General features: G+C 40.0%; 1 protein-coding gene across 3 annotated transcripts in view; it reads left to right on the top strand.

The window, feature by feature from the left end:
* Window positions 1-23,791, top strand: part of RPS6KC1 (ribosomal protein S6 kinase C1) — an 85,492-nt gene that overhangs the window by 17,145 nt on the left and 44,556 nt on the right. For all 3 annotated transcript variants that reach the window (XM_018921282.3, XM_009096406.4, XM_018921283.3), the window contains 4 exons: window positions 1,199-1,292; window positions 4,985-5,044; window positions 5,851-6,213; window positions 20,347-20,465. In XM_018921282.3, the coding sequence (XP_018776827.2) occupies window positions 1,199-1,292; window positions 4,985-5,044; window positions 5,851-6,213; window positions 20,347-20,465 (636 nt within the window). The remainder of the gene's footprint in view (window positions 1-1,198; window positions 1,293-4,984; window positions 5,045-5,850; window positions 6,214-20,346; window positions 20,466-23,791) is intronic.

Raw genomic sequence — 23,791 nt, 5'->3', positions numbered from 1 at the left:
CAATGTTCTTTAAAATTCTTAAAATAATGTTCCTAAAATAATGTAAGCTTTGGTGTTAATAAATGACTGGGAGACCAAGTTAGACTATTTTACTGTTTGGTTTATTTGCATTTGCATTTTTCAGTTCTTTGGAAATATGTCTGTGGTTGTGGGTAGTTTTCCAGACTTCTCTTTCCTTCCTTTGCTTAATAAAAGTGTTAGTTTTAGCCTCCCAATGGACCTTTTCTGGCTTTGCAGGGAAATGAATAATACTAGAAAACCAATGTTTTTAGGACAAACTATGTCTTCAAGGGGGGTAATGCAAATGCAATAATTTAGGCTCATTTGTTAGCTGCTGTGGTGTCATGCTTTCCTGGAAGAGACCCTTAGGTTTGGTCTGTCACCAGCTCAGCCTGTGTGCTTTTAGCTCTACCCATGGGTGGTTTTGCTCCTTTTTAGATTTTTGTGGTTGTGGAGAGAGAGACTTGGACAATGAATTCTTAGAAACATCTGAAGGGAGTGTTGTGCATCTATGTGTTATAAACTCCAGAAGAATGAGCTGGCTTGTGTAAAAATGTACTGGGCTGGTTCAAGACAGATTAGCAATGCCTGTTTGCAATATGATGTTGAAAATGGTGCACTTTTTGTTAAAATAGCATGGAAAGCGTGCACCTGAGATGTGAAGCAGAAATTTAAGAAAACACTGGAAACATTTAGGTGGTTTCTAATGCTATTGTTACTTCTCTTAGCTTTGATTCCTTTCAGGCTTGGAGAGGAATGTCCTCCTTGTATCTTTGTAAAGTCTCATCTATGATTGAACTCAAGATAGTGGGTCATGACTGGGACATTACTGACATGGACAGTCCTGTGCTTGGGAGCACCACTGAAGGGCACAGACTATATGAGACACAAGAGATCAGGAGCATTATTATTCTCTCCCTGTTAGACTTGGATGTGTATGTCTGTGTGGTTCAAAATTCTGAAGATGCAGTAGGCTAAATATTTAGATACCTAGTCAGTCTGTGGCAACCAAACATAGCTTAATTGAAAGTCCTTGTTAGTTTTTGCAGGCTTATATGGTTTAATTAAATTCATTAACTCTAAAGTAATGGAGCACTCACTGATAAGGAAATATTATTTTGGCTATCACTTCTATACAGTGAGAATTTCCATAGAGCACAGCAGCTGAGTAATTCCTTTGCCTCCTTTTTTTTTGCAGGGTGGAGAGGTGCATGATGGCTCTGAGTTGATTGGTCCTGTTGAGCCTCTGTCTGACTCTCTGACTGACAACCTGTCTGACTGCAGCTCTGAAGGTTTGTTTTCTCTTGCCACATAACCTCATAGAATACCCTGTTTTAAAGCAGCTCATAAATGGCAAGTGACAGATTTCTTCATGGAGCATTGGCCTCCAGTTTCTGTTTGCTTGTTATGGCAAAAATGCTGAGCTGGGATCGGCAAGAGATAAATTTGGCTCAGCAGAGCTGTCTGCACCTCTGGAAGTTTTATTCTAAAGGTGTACATGCTGACTTGGATACCATGTGTAAGGTAATTTTAGTGGCACTTTTAGTGGCAGTTCACTTGCACTAAATAATCGTAGAGCAGTAAGGAAGGGTCAGTCAGCCCCAATAAATACTGTACTGGAGCTTCTTGCCTGCCTCTGGGCTGAGTCAGTTTAAGCAGTTCTGTGTACCATGCAATCTTTTAGAGATTTATGTATTTCTGAGTTATGCTTGGTCCTTGTGATTTCTATGAAATTCGTCTTCAGCTCTTAACTTTTCCTTTGGAATTGCTTAGCACTCCTATAAATCCACACTGTTATACAAACGCTTCTTAAGCCTGTTTAGGAGGGGATCTGATCATTCTGGCACAGAATTTGCTTTGCTAAAACAATCCTTGCATAACAAAACATGGGTTATTCTTTTTAATTTGAGGTTGTATGACTTGTCACTTGGGATCTCTCTGTGTCAATAACTTCGTGCTTAGTCATACAACATGTTCTGCATAGGAAGTGAGCTTTGCATTTTATTTTGTGGTACCTTCTATGATGTTAATGAACTAATGTCCCCACAGTATTTAGTTCTGTGAGGGGAAAGGTATAGAAGTTGTTGTTTATATATAAAGCCACATATGTTTATAAATCCTTTATGTTTATATATAACACATATGTTTATATATAAACATATATGTTTATATGTAGTTGTTTAGTTGAAGAGGGCAGTTATGATAAATAGCACTAACTAGTGTTAAAAGGTTTTAATGATTTCTGTGGAATGTAACATTTCAGATTCTGACAATGCACTCACTTTACACTGTGCCCTATAAAATAGACTGCTTCTAAAAGTGCTTAATGTGAACGTTTCTATTCATTATTCACAAGGGCCTCATTTTTAGCAGAAGAAAACCACTTCCTTTATGTCAGATAAAATACTGAAAAGAAAAAAATGCTGTAAAGTAGAAAAGTTCTTTGATATCCTTCTGAATCGGCTGGAGGGCTTTTACAGGATCCTTGGAACAACTATGAGCACAGGAGTTGAACATGCTGAATGTGAATTTGGTGGAGTTATATTTTCTAAAAACCTATGTGTCTTCCAGCTCACATTGTCTTATGTTTGAAAGCAGATTTTGGGCAGGAGGCTGTGGACAGAAAGAACCATCTGTCTTTAAAACCTCTAGATGGCAGTGGCAATACTCAGCCCTGAGTCCTCTCCCTGACTCTCCTCCCAGCCTCCTGCCTGCAGCTGATTTTTCCCAGTCTGATTATGGCAGTGAACTGTGGCTGGTTCACTCTGTCACTTTCTGTGGGCATGCAAGGGCCTCCACGTGGACACTGTCCCTTCAAGCTGTTGTACTGAGAAGTAGCAAATCCATCCCTTAACAGATGCTACTGTTTGCTTTCATGGGTGGGTTGTGTTTTCTCACTTTTATCTGTTCTTTCCAGACAAAGTTCATTTTGCAGAAGCAGTGCACATTAATGGTGGAAGATGCAAATTGACAGTAGTAGAAATGTTTTTGTACCAAAATAAGCAATAAATATTTTGCTTGTAAAAGGAGTGTGGCAGTTGATGCTTTCATAGGAATCTGCTTTTCAAGACTCCAGGTTACTCAGGCTTTCCACCAGTTTTTGGAAGCTGTGTTTACTTTTCAGATACCTGGTAAAATTGCGCAAGGCAGACAAGTACAGAGATTTGTGTTCAATTTCAGCATCATTATTCTCATCTTATATTCCTGAAAAACAGTCACTTTGTCTTCTTCTCTGAGTACACTGAATGATGTTCAGGTTTCCCACTTCCTCATCATAAATCTTTCTATATGAATTAATTTACCAAATTCTTTAGAGAACTTCGTCAGGAAGTAAATGAAGTAATTTTTTTTCATTCCCTTTTTTTCCTCTCTCCTTCTGTTTTACCATATACACATTATTTTCCCAGAAATAATATTGTGCATTTGAGATGCTTCCTGCCCCGTAAGCTGACTGGAAGCCCCATGACTATTGTTGTGTGGTGCCAGCTCCAGGCTGCAAACCTGACCTAAAGAAAAGTTTATTAGCTCAGGCTCTGTGCCATGCTAGCTGTGTTCATACAGCTTTGGTCCAGTTGGCTACAAGACAAGAGCAAACGTGGTTTTGTTTGGCCTGTAGGGAGGGGAACTTGAGTCTGTGTGAAATCCGCTGTGTGGATGGGCTCTAATTCATATCTAATTCATCTGGGTGGCCCAGAACACCCTTCCAAAACCCCCAGCTTTTCCATTCATGGTTTCTCTCTGCACTTTTCATCCATCAATCAGATCTGCTTTTACCACCTGGTACCTCTAAATGGTGTTTAATAAATGCTCAGTTCTCCATCCCCAAATTTGATATTGCTGCCCCTAAATTGAGCAGGTGAATGGCCCATTATTATTATGCTAGTTAATGAATCCTCTGCCTTCCTCCAACTTTTCTGTTGTGAGTTTTCCTTCTTTCTTGCAGGATTGGGGGCTACACAGTTTTCTTCTCTGCCTGTACACTTCCCTTTATGCCCCTTCCATTAGAATATCAGGAACATTGTCTTCTGTGCACCCTGTCCCTTCCTCTCAAGTAGTATAGTGTCCTAAGTGTCACTGTCCCTTGCTTTTCAGACAAAGAGTGGCTGGAAATTTGTTGTCCTTCATGTATTTTTTCTCTCACTCATGTTAAGGAACTGCTGGATTTTAGAAAAGCAGTATTTCTACAGAGCCTTCTTACTCCTCTTTCATAAATTGTAAATTCCTATAACTTTACAGCTGCAAAATATGAAAGAAAGTTTGAGTTAGTTGCCTCTGAGTCAGCTCCTAGCTGCTGCCACATACTTTTTGAAAATAAGTCAGAATATGTTACCTGGAAATGTGGTTAAACTCTGACAATAATGTAGGAGAAAGCAGACACCAGGTTTTAGCTCAGAATTTACTTTCTCTATGCATGCAAACAGCTAAATGTCTTGACCTTGTTGCCTGTTTTATTGCCTCAGTGGGTACATGTGCCAAGGTGATAAAACAAACTGCTACTTGATATCCAGGTGGCACTGCCAAATTTGTGGCTTGCTCCATATGTCTCATGCAGAGTACTATTCTGGAATGACGTTTTTGAGACTGAAAGCTGGGGTTTTTTTTTTTTTTTCCCTTGTGTGTAGGTCCCAGCTATGAAAACTTTCCTGTTTTAGGTCTCCTTAGCCATAAATCGTCAGAGCAGAGAGAGATAGGGACTATAGTCTTGCTGTTGTTGAAATGTGGAGTGGGAGGTTTGAATAATTCCCTGTCCAAGCAAGGACCTGTGTTTTGTTTTTAAATCTTGGAAGCAGTGAGAAATGGCAAAACTAAGACCTATTTTTAATGGTGTGTTAACAAATGGGTATCTCTGATATCCAGTCAAAGAGCAGTTTCATGTTATATACTTTTACTTATAGGAGGGTCATGTATTTTCATTCTGATGGCAAAGGAACTTCTTACCTGTTCTACAAATGGGTGTCAGAAACATTTTTGTCCTTCTTTTCAGTTCGAAAGGATTTAAGTGGGCTGGATGATGTGACACTTACGAGCCAGTCGGAATGTGGAGGTGAGATCTAGTTGTCTCCATTACATTTGTGGAAATGAAATCTTTAGAAAACCCTAATTGAGTGAATGCCTTTTGTGGATGATAATCCTTACAGAATGAAATGGTGTATATGTGTAAAATAGCATTGTTGCCATTTATTCCCAAATAACCATGAAAAGTATCTGTGGTTTAGTTACTGAAAGTCAGTTTGCAGTAAGGGTGTAGTGACTTATGGCAAATGTAGAAAAAAAAAAAGTGTTAGCTCAGATTTGAGTGATGAAAGAGGTGTTAAGTTATTTTACCATGTGCTAGCAATGAAGGAAGATTATATGTATTACATGTGAGCTGAGTGCTGCATGATGTGTAAGCTGACAGTAACTCTGTGTTAATTCAAACTCCTAATTTACTGTTTTGAGGATGCTTCGTCTTGCTGATTATAAACAGCAAGGATTTCTTGCAACAGTAATTTGGCTCCTGCTGGTTGACTTTTCTAATAGCAGTCACACAGGTTTAGTTTTGTAATTTCTGGGAGCCCAACGGTGACCTGCTTTGCAAGTTTAAGTTGAGTGTTAGATGTTGGTCTCTTCATTTCCAGTACTGAAATGAAGACTGATTGTTCTTCAGAGTTTGTCATTAATTTTTTAAAATATGTTTCTATAGGTACTAAATTTTTTTTAGAGGCAGCATTGCAATCAGGGAGTTTCTGTGCGTATTCTGAGGAAACTGCATAAGTGAAAAGAGCTAAATCTTTGAATGGGATAAGGAATTTTGAAGGCTCCTAAGGTATATGAGCAATCCAGAGTAATGGATGCCTTTCTGACTTCCAGGCTTCTCCAGTGACAGTGACCTGATCTCTCTGACAGTCGATGTAGATTCTCTTGCTGAGGTAGATGATGGAATGGCATCCAACCAAAGTTCTCCCAGTAGAGCTGCTGGCCTTTGTGTTACTTCTGAACCCCCAGTCCAAAGCACGCTGGCATCTCAGCAGGAGTGGAGCAAACCTGAAGGAGAAAAAGAAAGCCATGGTTTGTTTACTGGAAGTTTAAAGTCCAAGCCAGGCAAACAAGATTACTTGGAGAAAGCAGGCGAGTTAATAAAACTGGCCTTGAAGAAGGAGGAGGAGGAAGATTATGAAATTGCCTTAAGCTTTTATAGAAAGGGGGTTGATCTGCTTCTGGAAGGTGTTCAAGGTATGGATCTTCTCATGATGTTTGTCTTCTCCTTGGTTATGTTTGTTTATGACACTTCCATGGCTAACATCAGCTGACTGTGTTGCAAAGAAGTGAACTGAAATGCAGAGTTACATGTGCCTGGTTTTCATGTACTTGATAGCTGTGTGCATGTGAGAGAGAGAGAGAGGGAGAGAAACTTTTCTCTCTAAGACTGAATGATAATTTAGGGTCTCATCTTCCAAGTGCCCAATATCTCCTCTGTTAGAATTGCAGCACAACCTTCAACTTGCAGGTAAGTAGCAAAGTGCTCCACTTTTGCCTCTATTCTTTTTATTGCCTAGCCATTAATTAATATGTGGCACTTGCAGCACTGTTGAAACATTATTTAATTTATATGGTTAAGTGAGGATTAATTATCCCCATTTTACGCTTGGGAAGAGGCAGACTCGGGTTAACTTCCCAATCACAAAAGGATTAGATTTGCTCTTGTCTCACAGCCTTTTGCTTCTTCCATTAAGCCATTCTCCTTTTCTAGCTAAAGGATGCATAGAAACTTACATGCTTGCATTGCTAGAGGAGAACAGGGGTTTTTTTACCTTTTCAAAAGACTTTGGTCTGTCAATATATGTCTGTAAATGCTGTTGTTTATAGACTGGGTGCAACTACATGCAAATTTCTGCCTCCTTGCACCTTGTCAGTAAGGGAGAAAATTTTTTCCTTTCTCTCTCTTGAGAATCTTAAGTGATAACTTCACGTAATCTGTGTTTTGTCCAACAGTGGCTTAAAACTATAAAGTACAGGGAAAGATTTGTTCTTTCCTGGAGTGAATTCAGGGTCTGTGTATTGTACTTCTGTCCCACACAGATCAAATCTGTGAGATTAGAATTGTGCCTTTGTTTGACAGTGTACTGCACAGGTGCATTTTGCTGCTCCAGATCTGGACTTGGACATGAATGTACCAAACACACACAAGCAAGAAGCCTTTGCTGCATCCCAGTGGGATGCACAGCAGTGGTCCAGACCTTCTGAACAGTTCTAGCAATGGAATTACCTGCTGAGCTGATTTAATGGGGCCTGGCAAAAAATAATGGGTAGGTTACTGATGAGAACTAGAGGTGTGAGCCAAGATATGTGCATAGCCTTTGCTTAAAGTGTCTTATACTTTTTGGCAAAAGTAAATCCACCTCTTTTCAAGTCTCAGTGATGTCAGTAGGGTTGCTGCTTTGCTGCTTGTTGTGGCTTTTCAATAGCATCCTTCCTTTCCTTGCCTGTGTTGTCAAAATGTTTTTCATTCTTAGTGTTGAATATGCTGGCAGTCTTCTTTTGGAGAGCCCAGCTATTCTTTCTTTGCAAGAACACTTTTTCACAGACCTGTGGGCCATTCAGTTGTGATCTTCTGAAGGATATCCTATTTTGTCATAAACACTTCTGTCTGCCAGCCATGATGCAAGGCTGCCATGATGCTGTTTTGAACTGTCAGTTCAAACTTCAATTTCAAAAGCTTTCTTTATTAAACAGTTTCAAACTGTTAGGGCATGAAAACAAGTCAGTCTATTGCACATCAGTTTTGCTGTGGTAATTACTGTGTATACTTGAGTTGTGGCAGTGGTTAAACATGTTGGCTTTGAATTCATGGTAATCCTTAGGGTAATACATTTGCTTTAAAGTTATGGAAGACTTTTTGCATGTAGGTGACTTGCTCAGCTCATGCATATGAACTTGTAAACCAGAGTAGGTTGAACTTCTTACTTATATTTGCCAAAATTTCCTCCAAGGATTTTTTTCTTCTTTGCTGTTGACCAGCCACTGTTCCAGCTGCCTCAGATAACTGTTAATCCATTTCTATCACCCACTTATCCCTGCTTTTCAGGCTAAGAAGAAATTCAAGGAGTTTTAGAAAATTGTGATATTCTGCCTGATTTTCTTGATACCACTCAGTGCTGTGGGCGTGTTACTAATAAATTTTTAGTGATGGTTACTTGTGTGGTGTGTGTCAGTGTTCCTGATGGATGAGGAAACATGTAACCAGCACCAGCACCTTTTTCTTTGCAGTTCCTGTCATTGCCTCTGTATAGCACACAAGAGGGAGTAATGGGAATGAGTTGCATTTTAGGTAGCATCTTATCCTTTGGGATAATTGTTCACTGGGTGGTTCCTTGCAGCCAGCTATTTTTTCATTTCTCTGTGTTACCCTGCATGACTGTGAAGGAATATTCCTTCTCTTCTGGGCATTCACACTAGATTTGGGTAGATCCAGCTCATTTTGTCCCATTCTCCTTGAAGCTTATGAAAGCTGGCAGAGAGGGTCACTGTTGCCCTCTTCATGATGGCAGGGCTGGTCCAAATGTCTTCTTAAAAATGTACTATCTCCTCATCTATGAGGACAGTAAAAAAACCCAAAAAATCCCCAAACAAAACTTCCTAATCTGCTTTGTGAAGGCAGTGTGTTTAGCATAAATATGCGAACGTTTAATGTCTATTGCAGTAAAAACCCACAAAGCTTCTACCTAATCACTTGTTATTTAAACGCCCCTAGTTATGTATTTCACACGGATAATAACATACTCCTTTCAAAGATAAGCTTGGTGCAATTATTACAAAACGCTTCTGGTCGTCTGCCACTGATTATTGTGCACCTCTTCAGTGTAAATAAGACTTTGTAACAGCTGAGAGTGAAACCCAGCGCTCATCGATCCTTACCCACCTGTGCAGTGCCGTTGCCTCTGTGCACAGCCTCTGCAGAACGGGCCGCAGGTGGCTTTTCCCGGGAAAATACAGTGACACGGGAATGCACACTTTGGCCACGAGGTGGCGGCAAGGAAATAGAAATTGCCACCCGAGACTTGGAATCGGGCGACTGTAGCGGCGCACGGAGATGGGGGAAGGAATGCCACCCATCCTCTGTGCTTCCAGCTTGGCTTTCGAGACAGACCCTCGCTCAGGTGCAGCGCCTCTGGAGCTGCTTCCCTGGCTCCGAGGGGTGAGGCTGTGTCTGGCTCCAGTCGCGCCTTTAGGCTCAGCACAAGATCTGCTGCTCTGGGCTGTCTCGACAGCACCATGCGCAAGAAAGTTCAGTGCTGCAGGTTTATAGACCTGTGCTGGTTAGTTTGAGGTAGGTGACTTCCCTAAAGGCAGTTGAGCACACTTGAGCCTGTTTTATTCCTGATGACTTTCCAGCTCTCGGAGCGGCTGGCACTAGTGTTGGGCTAGGCAGGTGTTATATATTTGAGAAATGGCCATCTTGACTTCGTTTTCAGCTCTGTGCACATGCTCTCAGATGTACAGTGGTGTTAATTATTCTGGGCAAGGTGCACATGTATTTTCTTTTGCTAGTCTCTTGCAGAGTTTAGTACTAAATCTTTTCATGTCCTACTTGTAGTCCTGCCAAGAGATCCAATTTGTGTCCCTTGGGGAAAGACTGCTGCCTGCGTGCTCAGAGACTGGTGTATAGCTTGGACTCTGGGCATCTGCTCCTTATGCATGTCTGGCCTACTTCTGCTCCATACTCCTCTTTAGTATTAACCAGTTGTCAGTGGGAAGGAGAATGAAATCTTGGACTGGCAGTGTAGCCGTGGAACTGCACCTTTTGTGCCTTCCTGTTTCATGTATACCAGAGCTGCCTTGCTTGCAGTAGCTCAGTAGTAGACAGGGAGTAGCTGCCATAATTTCCTTTTCCTTCTGAATATGTACCAATGCTGCTGCTCATCTTGTCTTTTCTGGGCATTGCTGCATGCAGGGTTTGGAAGCTTTTGGAAGACAGGTTGTGTAGGATGGTTCAACAATTCTCTAGGAGCTGAAACCTTCCAGAATTCAAGGTTTTCTGCCTTTTTAAGCATACTGAGTATACTAACGGATAGAAACTTTGGCTCACAATTATAGCTGTTCCTTTGTTTTGTTAGCATGTCAGAGCACTTTGAGGTCAGTGCATTGCTTCAGGCCTAGAGATGGAAAAAATGCATTAATCAATAGCAAGCCACCAACTTCTAGCTGGAAGTTAACTCTGTTTTATGCAAAGTAGTGCATTCCCTGACTTTGGTATAGGGCATAGTTTATGTTAGGAAGAAGCAGATCACGAGGCTGAAATTATGGAGAGTTTTTTCGTAATAAAGAAGGGAGTCCTGTTTGTATAAACTGCTCCTCTTTTTACAATAGCAGCCTTTCTTTAGTTATATCCATTATGGATCTGAGTCTGAGGTGTGTGAGAAACAGAGTTAGCACTGCTGCTTATTCCTGTGTTTCAGTAACTTCAGGCATGTGAAGAAGCAAGAATGCAGCACTACATGGGCAACCTAATTCATGTAGAAAAGTACAGGATCTCTTCCATGTGTTTTAGAAACCAAATGTGTTCATTGCTGGTCTGTCCATGTTGCACATTAACATCTGAAGGGAGACGACCCATTTACTCCGTCGGAGTTTTGGGATGTTTATTTTCACTTGTGTAGCAGCTGTGGCTGGGCAGAATGAATATTGATTTAGTTTAGGCAGCATGAACCTTGTTGCATGAAGTATGTGGTGCCTCTGGAGTGTCAGCAGCCACAAGCTGTTTTCCAGGTATCTCTGTTTTGTGTTAGGGATCTACAAGTTCTGAATAAGCTGCTGGTGTCTTTGAAAGTAGGCTGTGAATGTCAGTTTTGCACTGCTCTGTGCTATTTTAATGTTTATCCAGTAAACAGAGCTGGAACAAAAATTACACAAATTACTGGAACCTTGCTAAAATGACTTTGACTTTTAACCCAGAAATGCATATACAATGAAATGCTGGGAATACTTTGGACAACTAGACGATATTTTTGGATATACTGAAAACAAACCAACTTGTGTCTAATTACTAGGATTATGATGGGCTATGATTTGAACTTGTGATGGAGCCAGGGATGCAAACAGGAGCATGTTTGACAGAATGCCAAGAAGACAGTACTTTATGAAAAGGGAAACAGCCATGGCGTTCCACCAGCGCATTTCTGGCTTCCTTTGCTTGTTTGTTGAATGGCACTTGTGAAGACAACTTCTGTTACCACACAGTAGCTATTTTAAATTCCTTTCACTTGTGAAGGCCTCTGAGTAGTGCTCCTCATTGGTATTAACAGTTTCTGAGCTATCCAGCAGATGTGTCTGGTTGTGGCAGTGTCTTTAAGGAAAGACACTGAAAACAAACCTGTTTTCTGAGAAGGTGAATTGGGGTGTGAGCTGATGTCTGCAGGGAAACCCTCAGAGTTGTGCTGAACTCCACAGGAAAGGTTGGTGATGGGATGACTGATGCAAGTGTCATTCCCCCCCACTTGACCTTAGGATTCTGTGTTCCTATGGTGTATTATCACTCAACCTGTTTGCTGTAGAACTGTTTGGGCTGAGTTTTCTGAACAATGATACAAAGTGCTCCCTCTCTCCTAGTGCTTCATACAACCTTGAAATCACAGCTGCTGCTTCAGAAGAAAAGTGTGTGACAGGACTTGTCTGTTGACAAGCAGCTGGATTAAGAAATACTATGGTTGGTTAAAAAAAAAAAGTCATATCTCACCATGCTGCCAGTGATGCTGAAACACATGCTGGTATGGACTATGAACTGTTCTTAGTTGGAAAGTGTTGTCTTTCAAGCCCATTGCAGACCATACAGAGCTTCAGAGCAGACCAGTTCTGTAGGATCCTTCACTGTGCAGTAGGTGTTGGGTGGACTAGCCTGGGTGATGTCATTCCCTATGTGGAACTGCTGGGTTTAGACACCTTGTTGTGGCAAAGCAGTAAACTACAGCATGTGCCAGTAAAGTATGGTTAATGTATATAGTTAATGCCAGAAACTGATTACTGTATAAATACAGCCAGATTTGGCTATGTAAAGGAGCACTTAAGGCAAAGTTCCATTTAAACTGCAGGACTTGTCTGCACCAGGAGGCTGATAAAGGTCTGAGGTTTAGTACATGCTGCAGAGCTTAGAGCCTTGCAATACATGTAAAAGTGAATTGTAGTACTGCCTGCAAACCAGTGTGTAGGGTGTGATGCAGAGATTACTCTGAATGTGGTTACTTAGCAGATGACTGTTAAAGAATTAATAAATATGTGACCAAGTGAGCCTTAGAAATCTCATTTTTCTTCCCTCTTGGGACACAGTTAGCTCCATTGACTTGGTGCTGTTCTGACCTTTCCAAGATTTGAGTCTTTCCTCACAGCAGTTCCTTGCAGGCTGCTGCCTGTGCCTGGCCTCTTTGACAGACATCTCTTCCAGCCTGCGCTGCCTTTTATCTCAGCTGTTGTTAGCCACAACACTTAGCTGCAAAGTGCAGGAATCTTTTTTTGACTGGAGCTGTGTGGGGTTTCTGCCTCCCATCAGAAGACCCAGTAGGGCTGCCACAGTTGTTGCAGCATGCAGGGTAGCACAGGGCAGACTGATTATGTTACAGCAGTGCTGCTGCTGTCCACAGGTGAGAAATTTGAAGTCTCTGGCTGCAGAATTCAGTGCCTTAGGCACTGTAGGTGAATTGAGGCAAATTACTAGCTGGAATAGAAAAATTGCATAGATAGGTTTAAGGGCATGATGCTGCATGATAATCAGTGCTCTGATTCTCTCCCAGACAGATCTTGCATATACAGCTTCTCTTTTTTCACATCCTCCTTTTCTCTTTTCCTGTCCTCTTTCCCTCTTAACTCTTCCAGTATCTTAAAATAGCCTCCTTAGCTTCAGAGCTGTCTAGGACTAGTATAGGTTTGATCTCTACAAGGTCTGCTGCTGGCTCTTCTGTTTTAGAGATTCTTGTGAATGCTTGGGGAAAAATACCATTTCCCATAATAGTATATAAAATTACATAAATATGAGTGGTATTAGACTGTCAGGATTTATGAATCTCATAATTGTTTTTTTTTTAATCTGCCTTTTTCTTTTTTTTTCCCTGCAGTAAACTGTTCTCATTTGAAGGGGTAGGTGTCTGGGGGCCTGGATTCCCTCTGCTCTGAAGCAAGGGATGTTTATGGATGTTAATTCTAATTTGAACTTGTCCTTTTAGTGAAGAAGTGCATAGAAGTTGGAAATTTCCTCTCTCTCGTGGTGGTGACCTGGATAACACCATTCCTTGCTTTGACTGTCATTGCTCTTCCCCTGTTCCAATGGTGCTTGTGTTGGAGGACTTGCTGCTGCTGCTGCCACCATTTTGTTCCCTCCTCTGTGCTAGAATATCACGGCTTCTCCTTCTGTCTTGAAACATTTGTAGGGTTTATTGCCTTCTGAAGTAGCTCAACAGAAGAACATTCAAGAATATTTGTCATATTAAGTCTTATTTTGGTGAAATGCCTTACAGTTAAGCCTACAAGTACCAGCAGATGGATGGGAAGTTAAGACTTTCCTCCCTGAAATGCTGGGTGCATTAATTTTATTTTTTCCAGGTACTTGCCCATGGAAAGCTACTACCACCTTGTGGATTTAACATGAGAGTTTATCTAGAAGCAGTTGTTTATTGGTTAGTATTTCTGGCAAGTTACATCTCTTATCTTCAGTGTTACTGACTCCTTCTTTACTGATCACTCGAATACATTTCACCCACACCATTCTTCTGTGCAATCTTAACTTTGGCAAATGTGCCAACATTTTTTTTTCCCTAGAGAGATGTTTACCTAGACATTTACATGACAGGTGTGTAGCTCTAGATTTTCTACAGGATGCAGAAGTGGCAACTTCATAGGAAATACAGATCTCTAAGGGTCTGAGGCAACCTGCAGTGAAGATGATGTAGGCAACATATGGACATAATAGTTACCAGCACTGGAAAGTTGGAAGAAGAATTTGTAGGTGTTCACTCACTGTCACAAATTTGTGCTTTAGTGTGAAAGGTTTAACTTTTAAATGGCTTTTTCTTCTCAGTTGATAGAGTGCAGTACTGTCCTGAATCTTCAGAAAAGCAAGAAAGAATGGTTCTGATAAATGTGTTGTATCTTAATAAATTTTGGCTCTCTCAAAATGTTAAGAAAAAATAAAAGGAGGAAAAAAGATCACTTCAAGCTGTTTTATCATAATGGGCTTAACCTTTGTCTTATTATTTAATATTTACAGGTTTTTTTTCAGCTGCAGAATTTGATCAGCACCTCAAAGTAACTTGCTGTTAATATAATGTAAAGCATACTAGAGCTGATGAGGTAGTGGTCTTATTTCACAATTCCAAGCCCCCACCTGCTGCTCAAATCTATAGCTCTTTCCTTGATGCTGCAATATTCGTCTACCCCAGCACCTGCCACATTTCACTTAAGTAATTGTTTGAAAATTAAAGGTTACCCACCCTCCTGTGAAAGTTGGTAGAGACTCGTTCCAAAATCAGCAGCTTTTCCCCTTCCTGAAATAAATTTTGGGGTTATAAAACAGTGTCCAAAGTCATCACAAACCCGTGCTGGATTATGAGTCGCATTGTCACTTACGGTGTGCCTGAGCTTTTGTTTGGCTAATATGGACAAAGGAGTCTGCTTCACATGATGTAAGAAGTGTTTGCCCTAAGAAGAACAGAGGTCCTCTTGAACCAATTAGGCAAAAATAACAGCTGGGCTACCCACTAATAAGGAAGGTGCTGCTAAACCTCTTTTCATTGTGAGAAGAAATAAATCTTTTAAGGCTTACTCCCTTGCATTTTTATAGAGAGCAATTCTTTGAAAAATTCAGCAATCCAGCTGGGTGATATGTGCAGGAAGACTGTGAAGAAGATAAAGAAACTTTTAAAAATAAAAAATGGTATTATAGCTGTTAGATTTGGCAATTATAAATGTTTCATTGAAGATTTCAGTATTTAGAGAAAGTTTTACTGTTTAAATTGTTAAGAACGTGGAGTTTGGGGCTGGCACAACAGGCAGTCTCGTACAAGTTCCTTGTAGCTTGTTCTGCAAGAGGATATTCCTTCCTGGAGCAAATCTCTTCTGATATCTTCTTTAAAGGAAGGCAGCCCACATATATTTTTAGTAAGTCTGAGAGAAAAGCAGGAAGAGGAGCTCACAGAGGATTGGGACAGGTAATAGTAACTTTATGGCCTTACATTTTCTGTGAAAATATTCCTGTCCTGGCCAACTACCTACTCAAGTAGGGAGTGCACCTGTGTTGCCCTGACAGACTAACTCTTGCTGAGGAAAACCTCTTAACACCTTGAGGGGGATGATTTGGAACTGGTCAGGCACAAGAAAGGAATATCTAGAATTCCTGGGTGGGTGCTACATATAATGATTTACTGATTTTTATTATCTTTTTTTGGTGTATGTTAGTAGCAAGTGGCAGCTAGAGCTATCTTTATCATCCAGATAGAAACAGATCTTCACCATGACTTCATCCTGGATCCTTGGAGGAGAACAGTTACACACCAGAGCAAGTTTGACAGCACTTCTATGCAGCTGAGATGTGTTCTCTTTGTAGTATCCCAGATTATTTGAGGAAAAAGGACAGATTTTTGTCCATGGTCTTTACTGACCCAATTTTTTTTATTTGTCTAAGTTTATTGAATATGGCCCCCTTTCAATAGCTTTTTGCTGTTACTACCTAAGCATTGGTAATTTTACTATATGATAGAATTACAGAAGATTTGATGTATGAATAAGCAGTTAATTGAGCTGAACATTTCAGCATTGAGTTAGCTGTTCTCTCCAAGGTGTGTCCTCTTCTGAAGTACTATGAAGTGAGTGATGACTCTGAGCAGAAGACAAACAAAACAATTGCTAGTTTTCCAGATGCCACTGTTATACTTTGTGCTGCTACTTTGGGTTTTTCACTCAAATCAGTGCACTATGGGCAGACAATCAGACAAGTCACAGAAGAACCTAATGGCACAATTATTCCAATATTTGTGGTTTTCCTCTGTCAAACCCTCCAAATAATTTGAATGTTATTAGGAATATCTATGTTTGCAAATATATTGTAGCTGAGCTGTCTTTAGAAATATAAATTAAAGAACAAATTTTAAATCATTGGCTGCTGTCCTAATATCCTGGCTTACTGTTACTTTGGTCAGCAGGTGGCCTGGTCAGCCTTTCCAAAGCCAATTTTCATTTTAGGATATTTTTACTTCTTTGACATGGGCAAAGCCTTTGGAAATCAGGGAGCAGCCTGCTTGTGCTTGTGTGTGTGGATGAAGGCTTATATGTGCAACAAAGTAGCTGTGGAGTTTTTATATTCTGTTTGCAGTAATAGTAAACAGAGCATCTAAAATAACCACTTGCACATTGCAACAAACACATCATCATTTGCTTAAAAAGAGTTATAATTACAGTTGACGAAGCATGGACACCATAAAAAATGCATTAGTTTGGCTTGACACATTAATTACCTGTTTTTGCAGATGTTTTTATATATTGTTGTGTGAACAGTTTACAAAATAATTACAGGAAAGTCATATGGAAAATAAACTAAGTGGGTGGTTTCTCGCCTTAATATTTTCATTCATGTGAATCTGTGTGAGGCACAGCTGCTCTGTAGCAAAAGCAGAGAGAGAGAAATGGGGAATCTTGAGGGGTTTTTATTCTTAGGTCCCTATGATCAGCCTTGCTGCACTTTTATATCTTGCTTTAGCAGTGTAGTTTTTAAAAGTGTAAAATGACATTGCTGATTTAATCCCAGTGATCAGGAGGGGGGAGAAGCTTTGATCCTGATCAGATGAAACATAAATCTTCTAGTATCTAGGAAAATAAATGAAAAATCAATATTATTTTAAGCAGGATGAGCTTTTATGAGCAGTTGTAAAGATTCATCAAAGGCTTTGACACAGTTTAAACATTTCCTGTTTGCTGGCATTTAAAGAAAAATGCCTTTCAAGTTTAAATTGTAATTAGAGAGATACCTCTTTAGATTGTGAGCTAACCACAGAATGGAAATAGGAGCTCAATATGCTCACACACTATTTAAATCAAAAGTTCTTAACTAGGAATAAATGATTATTCCTAATTTATTATAAAATAAAATTGATGCTTTTGAAACTACATTTTGCTTAACTAAAACCAATATTTCATGGCAAAATGTAACATTGCATTTAAAAAATCCCATGGAGTCTGAATCACAGCTTTGACATATGTCAGATATAAGGATTTGTTCTAGTACTGTGTTTTAGTGATTTATTTGGTTTTAAGTGAACAGTTCTATGACCTCGAATTTGGCATAAATGCTAAAGATTATTTTTAGCTTAATGGGGTCTTTATTGTTACTCTCTGTGTTTGAGGCTTTTTAAGTAGCATTTATTTGTTTGTTAAATTTATATCCTGTATTTATTTACAGATTTTTGTGAGATATTGGCTGTTTAAATGGGAATTTGTATTGTGACATAGTTTAACCAAGAAAATGTAAAAAACTAATGCAGAAAAATAAAAAGCCAAAATCCTATTTTCATAAACCTAATTCTCAATCATCCACCTGTTAAAGTATTCAGAGACTGAACTGTTAATGATCTTATCCACAAATACGATGCGAGAACTTGTTGAATAAATGTTATTTTTTGAATTCACACCCTTTTTATGGATGAAGATTTTAATGAGTAGAACAGCTTGCAAAGGTTATTTAACAAATTACTCGGGAAGAAGTAGAAGGAAAACTGAAATTAATGTCTTGTGAAAGTAGGGAGAACAAAGACAGCTCTGAGGGGACATCCTGGCTGGTTCGCGTTAATTACTGTAAAATTACTGAAGCATTGGAAAAAAGCAAGAAACATCCAAACTAAATACACATAACTAACAATTAAGCAGTAAGCTTGACTTTTATGATAGCCTTAGACACTGACCTAGCAGTTTTCTAGCAGTCTGCTGGAAGGAAATGCTGGCTGAGGAGTTTATTGTTGCTGTGCAGATGTCTTGCTTTCCCCGAGCAGCTGCCACTTGGTGTGTCTGAGAGACCGTAGGTGCTCACCGGTGCATCAGCATGAGGAAGTTTCATGGTGCTTTCACACTACCTGCAAAGATGAAAGCCAGAGTTAGTCCTGTTTTAGGAAATTGCAACACAGGCTTATTGAAAAAAATACTGTGTATAGACTCTCTTGATAATGCCAACTTTAACTTCAAAGAGTTGTGAGTGATGCTATGTTTTTTTTTTTTTAAATCCTAGGTGGGAATAAGACTGGCAGTCTTATGAAGGGAACTTTTTACCAAGATTTTCCTAGGTTTTTAGAATGAGAGAAATTATTGAGATATTGATAAATATCCATAATATTGCATCCTGAAAATGCCCTGGATTTCTGTCTGTCTCAAATGATGTGTAGACAAGGGTTTTTGCAGAGCAGTCTTGTGTCTATATTCAAGGAGGTAACAATCACTTTTTCCTCATGCTGTGGGGTAGTTACTAAAAATTACAAGAGATCACTTATCCCAGAACTTGGAGTACTCAAAGTCTCTTCTGCTTACTTTTGATGGAGTCTTGGTGTGATTGTTCTGTGTGTTGGGGTAGTTTCTAGTTGTGATATGAGAGGAGTGGGAGTCTCTATTTTAAAACAATCTACCTTGATCCCTGCCTTTAAATCTGTCCTTGAAAATCTGACAAAGTCTTACATATTGCCACAATTGCCCCCTGAAAAGCTCCTGCAGTAATTTCTGAATGTAAGCATTCACACAGTAAGTTCTCTATCAGAAGTTCCATAATAAACTTGCCCTTTTTTATGAGACTCATTCTTGATAACCCACAATAATCCTCTTTTTTTTCTTATCAGTTACAAAGTTTCTGGTTGAACTCCTTCAAGGTTACACTCGGGTTCCTTTCATGGCCCGGTGATCAGTGTCTTACCTTCTCCAGTCTTTGTTAATATCTCTTATCTGCCGTTGGTTGGGGTTTGAGTATTTGTGTGCTTAATTTATTGCCTCTCCTGTTCCTTGCCTTGTCTTTCATGTGGAGTAGCTGTTGGGCAGATATCCTTGCAGCTCCTTGCCCTGTTTGAGCATCGGTTTGAGAGGTGCTGGCTTGCACCTGGCAGTGCAGAGCCTGTCACAGTCAAGGCTTTGTTACTGCAAGTCTTGGATGCCCTCAGTTAGGGCTGGGAGAGACTGTCAAGTCTTCTTCAGTCTTCTTCTGGGACAGCTGTCTCTGTCTTTTTTTCAGCATAATAATCTATAATAATTGTGTCTAATCTATATAATCTATATAATCTAATAATTGTGTCTCACAGTCTCTTATCTTTGTTGGGTGGCTGACAGGTTGGGTGTTGCCATCACAGGTGGAGTCTGTTACAGCAATGCATCGCTCAGGATGCGAATGCCTAAACCAAACTGAAAGCTTCAGAGAGAATTCAGTGTTTATGTGGTGCCAGGTGGTTCTCACCAAGAGTTTGGGTAGACCAGAAATAATACAATGGTTGTTTAGCCATCTGGAAAGTGAAGTAGTTGGTGCAAGTACTTATTGCTTTTTTCCCATGTTACCCCAAGACAAGAGGCAAGGAATGTCTAGCATAGAAAAACTCTGAGCAGGAGTTCTTAATGCCTCTCCTCAGTTGCCTTTTTGCTTTCAATAGCATTTCTAGACTTCATGTATAATTAGGAGAGTCCATACTGGACACCTGATATGGCAATATGACATGAAATGAACGACACTCACATGCTGAGATGTCTACGGCAAAAAAGCACATTTATTTTTGGACTTTGATATTTATAGAATTCTAAAAGTAACTATGGATTGGAGGATGAAATTGCTACTTCTCCAACCACACTGGTCAAACTAACAGTTTATTAATTCTCTCCTCCTCTAGAAAGTAATGCAAAATAATTATTATTTACATGAAAAGTGTGCGAGAAACTCCATTACAAAAATGTAAACGTCAGAAGTCTTGGAAGTATTTTAGAAGAACAGGACGACAACCTGAGGAAAAAATAAGTTTGTTTTTTTTGTTGTAATCATCTTATTCTGTCTTTCCTAATTGATTTTGCTTTTTGGAATGCAAGGTTTGGATCAGTGGTTTGTTTCAGTTCTTATCTATGTTACCATAGGAACATATACCAAATAACAGAAATATTAGGAAAGGCTTTTTATTTAGTGTAGTCTATAGCAAGGCTTATTTTGTTATTTTTGTAGAACTCTGAAATCATAGTCCTGCATTTTTAGAAGATGCATATCTTTAGGTTTCATTATGGATAACCTGAAGGGAATCAAAAAGGTGGAATCAAAGTAGTCATGTGCTTTGATTCCTTAGTACCTCTCTCTTTATAGAAAACATAACTTTTTTTTTCTCCATTGAGGTGAATCAAGTCCAACTCGTCGAGAAGCAGTGAAGAGGAAGACAGCAGAATACCTTATGCGTGCTGAAAAAATTTCCGGTCTCTACCACAAAACCTCTGAAGATGCATCTGTTTCTATGGTAGGCTTTAATTAATTTTTTTCTGAATTAATTTTTTTCAGAGTTTGTTACAATTAAGTAGCAAAGCATATTCTAGCTTAAGGTTCAAAAGCTGCCTAGAATGTCTCTTTTGGGAGGCTGGAGGAGTATTTTGATGTTGTCTTTCTGTTAAGTTGCCATTCTTTCTGATTCTTCATAATTTTACAAGGAGTGCTTGGTTTAACACAGGACTGCTTTTCATGCGCTTTTCTACTGCTCGTGGTTGATGATGTAGACATTTTTCATCATGCTGAAGAATCAAGGTAAAGGAGAAAACCACTCTAGAGTATAAGATTTCATTTGACTTTTCCATGGGAATGTTGGTCGGTCCTGTAGGGAGTGAGAAACCTGTTGGTTTCTTTAGCCTAGCACATAGTGATGTATCACAAGTGAATCAAGCACAGGGTAGAGGGAATCAGATTAATTTTTCACAGAACAAGTCCTTAACAGAGCAAAGGTTCTTCCTGATCCTTTGAAATGTCTCTCTTGGATATGCTTGTGGGATCAGTTCCTTTTTGATTTTTGAGAAGTTTCTGGTCTTTTTTTTTTTTCCACTTTCTTGAGCAGAATACCTTTATCTGTGCTTGTACAAAAGACAAACAAAGCTTGTTCTGAGATACCCTCAATAAATATCTAACTTGCCCTTCCTTAAACAGTTCCTTTAGGATTTATCCGTTTCTACTTTAGACTTTTACTGCAGTCATGTTAAACTGTGTTATTGTCAGTGACTGCCCTATTGCAGTAAGTATAAAAGCTGCAAACTTCCTGACTCTCTAATATCAAGGGATAACAAAAGGGATAGAAGATTATTGCTTCTTACTTTGCACAGATCTATAAATGCTTTAAGGAGACAACTGCTGCAAAAATTGGAAGCCTTCTAAAAGCTGTCTATCTAATAAGTAAATTTAAAAAGCAAAGACACTGATTTTTTTTAAGGGTAGATTATTTCATGTTGAGAGCCCACAAGTACAATTTTGAGGATGTTCCAAATGGGATATATTTTGTGAGGCTTGGAGTCTTGCTGTTGCTATGAACTGCACTTTGAACAATTTAATATTTTGGACAGATATGAACTCCTACTAGGTATTCTTTCTTTGGGTCAAACACCCCTGAAAATGGGGAAGAAGCTATATTGAATGGAATCCTCAGTGTGTTTGGAAACTGAAGAACAAGAGAAAAAAATCCATGAACAACCTATTTTCGCCTTTTTATAAGTTTAGAAACTAACTGTGGTTGGGAAGGAGGAAGAAATAGGTTGCATTTTTCTGTGTGAGCTTGAGAGGTGAAGTATTTCCTCTTTTATGCTGTACTGAATAAGACACATGCCTTCTTTGCAGATCCGAAGAAAAGCAGATTTAATTGGGATAAGACAAGAAAAAAAAAAGCAGACAGACTAAAAAACCATTCTCCTTCTGTGTTGAAACTCAAAATTGACAAATCACGGCAAATCTTGTTTGTACAAAGTGTTGCACCTGGCTGATTCTCCTGTTTACAAAAAAAGGCCATGCAGCCATGATTTAGCCTTGTTTTTTCCCTAAGTTTGTACATGTATTTTAATGTCCTTTATTTGCTGTTCATAATGCATAAATATAACTTTTATCTTAGAATTTTGGAATTTGCTGATATGGGGGGCAGATGGTGCTTCTGGGTCATGATGGTTGTGGTGAGGAACAGCTTGTTTGTAGCTGAAAGTTACCTGGGAGAAGGACTTAACTCCCAAAATTATTGTGAGGGTAGTGGTAGGGACCACAAAAAATTGGCATGCTCTGTGCTTTTGCTTAGTGTCCTCAGGAAAATGAGGAATGTGACTCTTCCCATGTGTTAGTTGCTGAGCAGGCCTGAATTCTTGCACTTTAGTTACTGCTTATTATTTTTACATCCCAAGATAGTTTATATTGGAATTTGCATGAATTATTCCACCCCACATGGACAGTGATAAATGCACTGAAGAGCCTCCATCTATAGACAGTGTGAATCTTGGGAGATACCAGTGGCAACTTGCAGATGCTTTGTGTCCTTCTTCTAAAGACCTTAAGTGCAAGGTGGGCACAGTCAGTGCAGTACCTGGGCCCCTGTTAGGAGTGTCAGAGTGCAGTTTTGTTATGGAAAGCATGGTTCACTGCAGGGAATGTCATGGGCATTTGCACCCCAGTTGGAGGAAGAGGTCTGGCTGGTAAGTGGGCTTGGGCATTTAAGGCAAAGTGCTCTTGTTCATGACCAGGTATCACAGGGCAGAACTGCTTTGTCACCTCTGTCTGCTGTAGGTGGCTTTGTGTTTTCTGTGGTGCCCTTAAAAGGAGCAGTCATGGGCATCAGAACTAGGCTGACCTGTCCTTCTTACACATGGAATTTTATCTCTTCCATCAGGCCAGAGAATTGTCCAGCAAGGGAAGGGGTAAGCTCAGAAGTGCAGGTTCAGTTATTGACCTGCACTTCTCAGCCTGTCACATCTCCCAAAGGCTTGGGATGCCAGCCATGGGCTGAGCCACCTGCAGCAGTCTCGAAAGACTGTGCCCACTAAATGTGCCCTTTGCCATGCCTGGCTTTTCTCTGGGGGCCCAGGCAAGGAGGAAGTGAGCCATTCTTTCGTGGCTGGAAATGCCAGGCCCTCGCCGGTTCCAAGACCAGATTTTCCTAAAGAGGCAAAAGTCTGGTATATGAGAGCTGAGAAGCAAAATTGTCTTTGATGTCATGGAAACCAGATGAAGAACAACTACTTTGTTACTTTTCAGCAGTGTAGCTGTCAAGGATAGCATCCTTAGCAACCACCCTGCTGCTTGCAAGTTTAAGTGGTGAAGAGAGGAGCACAAGAAGATGGTATTTGGAGAATCCTTGGCATTGTTAAAGAAAGGTTTTGGGTAGAGGGCTTAAAAGAAACATAGGGAATTGACTCAGCTGTGACCTTGAGCTGGGAACTCATCTGAGTGTCTTGTAAACATTGAGAAAAGCCTTGCTGTGACCCATAAGAGTAGGTGATGTGGAGACAGCCTCTGGAGCTTTTAAACAGGCACATGAACCTTCTGGAAAAACAAGCTGCAGCAAATGCTGTCCTCTTCTTCTTCCTTTGGTGCAGCACAGCAGCCTCAAGGGCCATGTCTTGGACAAGTGCTGCAGAGAACTGTGTAAGAGCAGCACTGGGTCATTTTGCAGATTCTCAAGCTGCATTTTCTCCTCTGCCCCTTTATAAGTAGTGTCTCTGGGGACCCACTTCCAAGGTGAGTGGGAGCTGCAGCAACAGCCTCTGAATCCCACTGGCCTGACCATCAGAAAGCTGGAGTCTTGCATAGCTGTCCGCTGCAAAGCCCAGC

This window comes from Serinus canaria, chromosome 3, assembly GCF_022539315.1.
Source record: "Serinus canaria isolate serCan28SL12 chromosome 3, serCan2020, whole genome shotgun sequence".
NCBI lineage: Eukaryota > Metazoa > Chordata > Aves > Passeriformes > Fringillidae > Serinus > Serinus canaria.
Note: the sequence above shows the minus strand (reverse complement) of the source record. Positions and strands in the feature narration are given on the sequence as shown.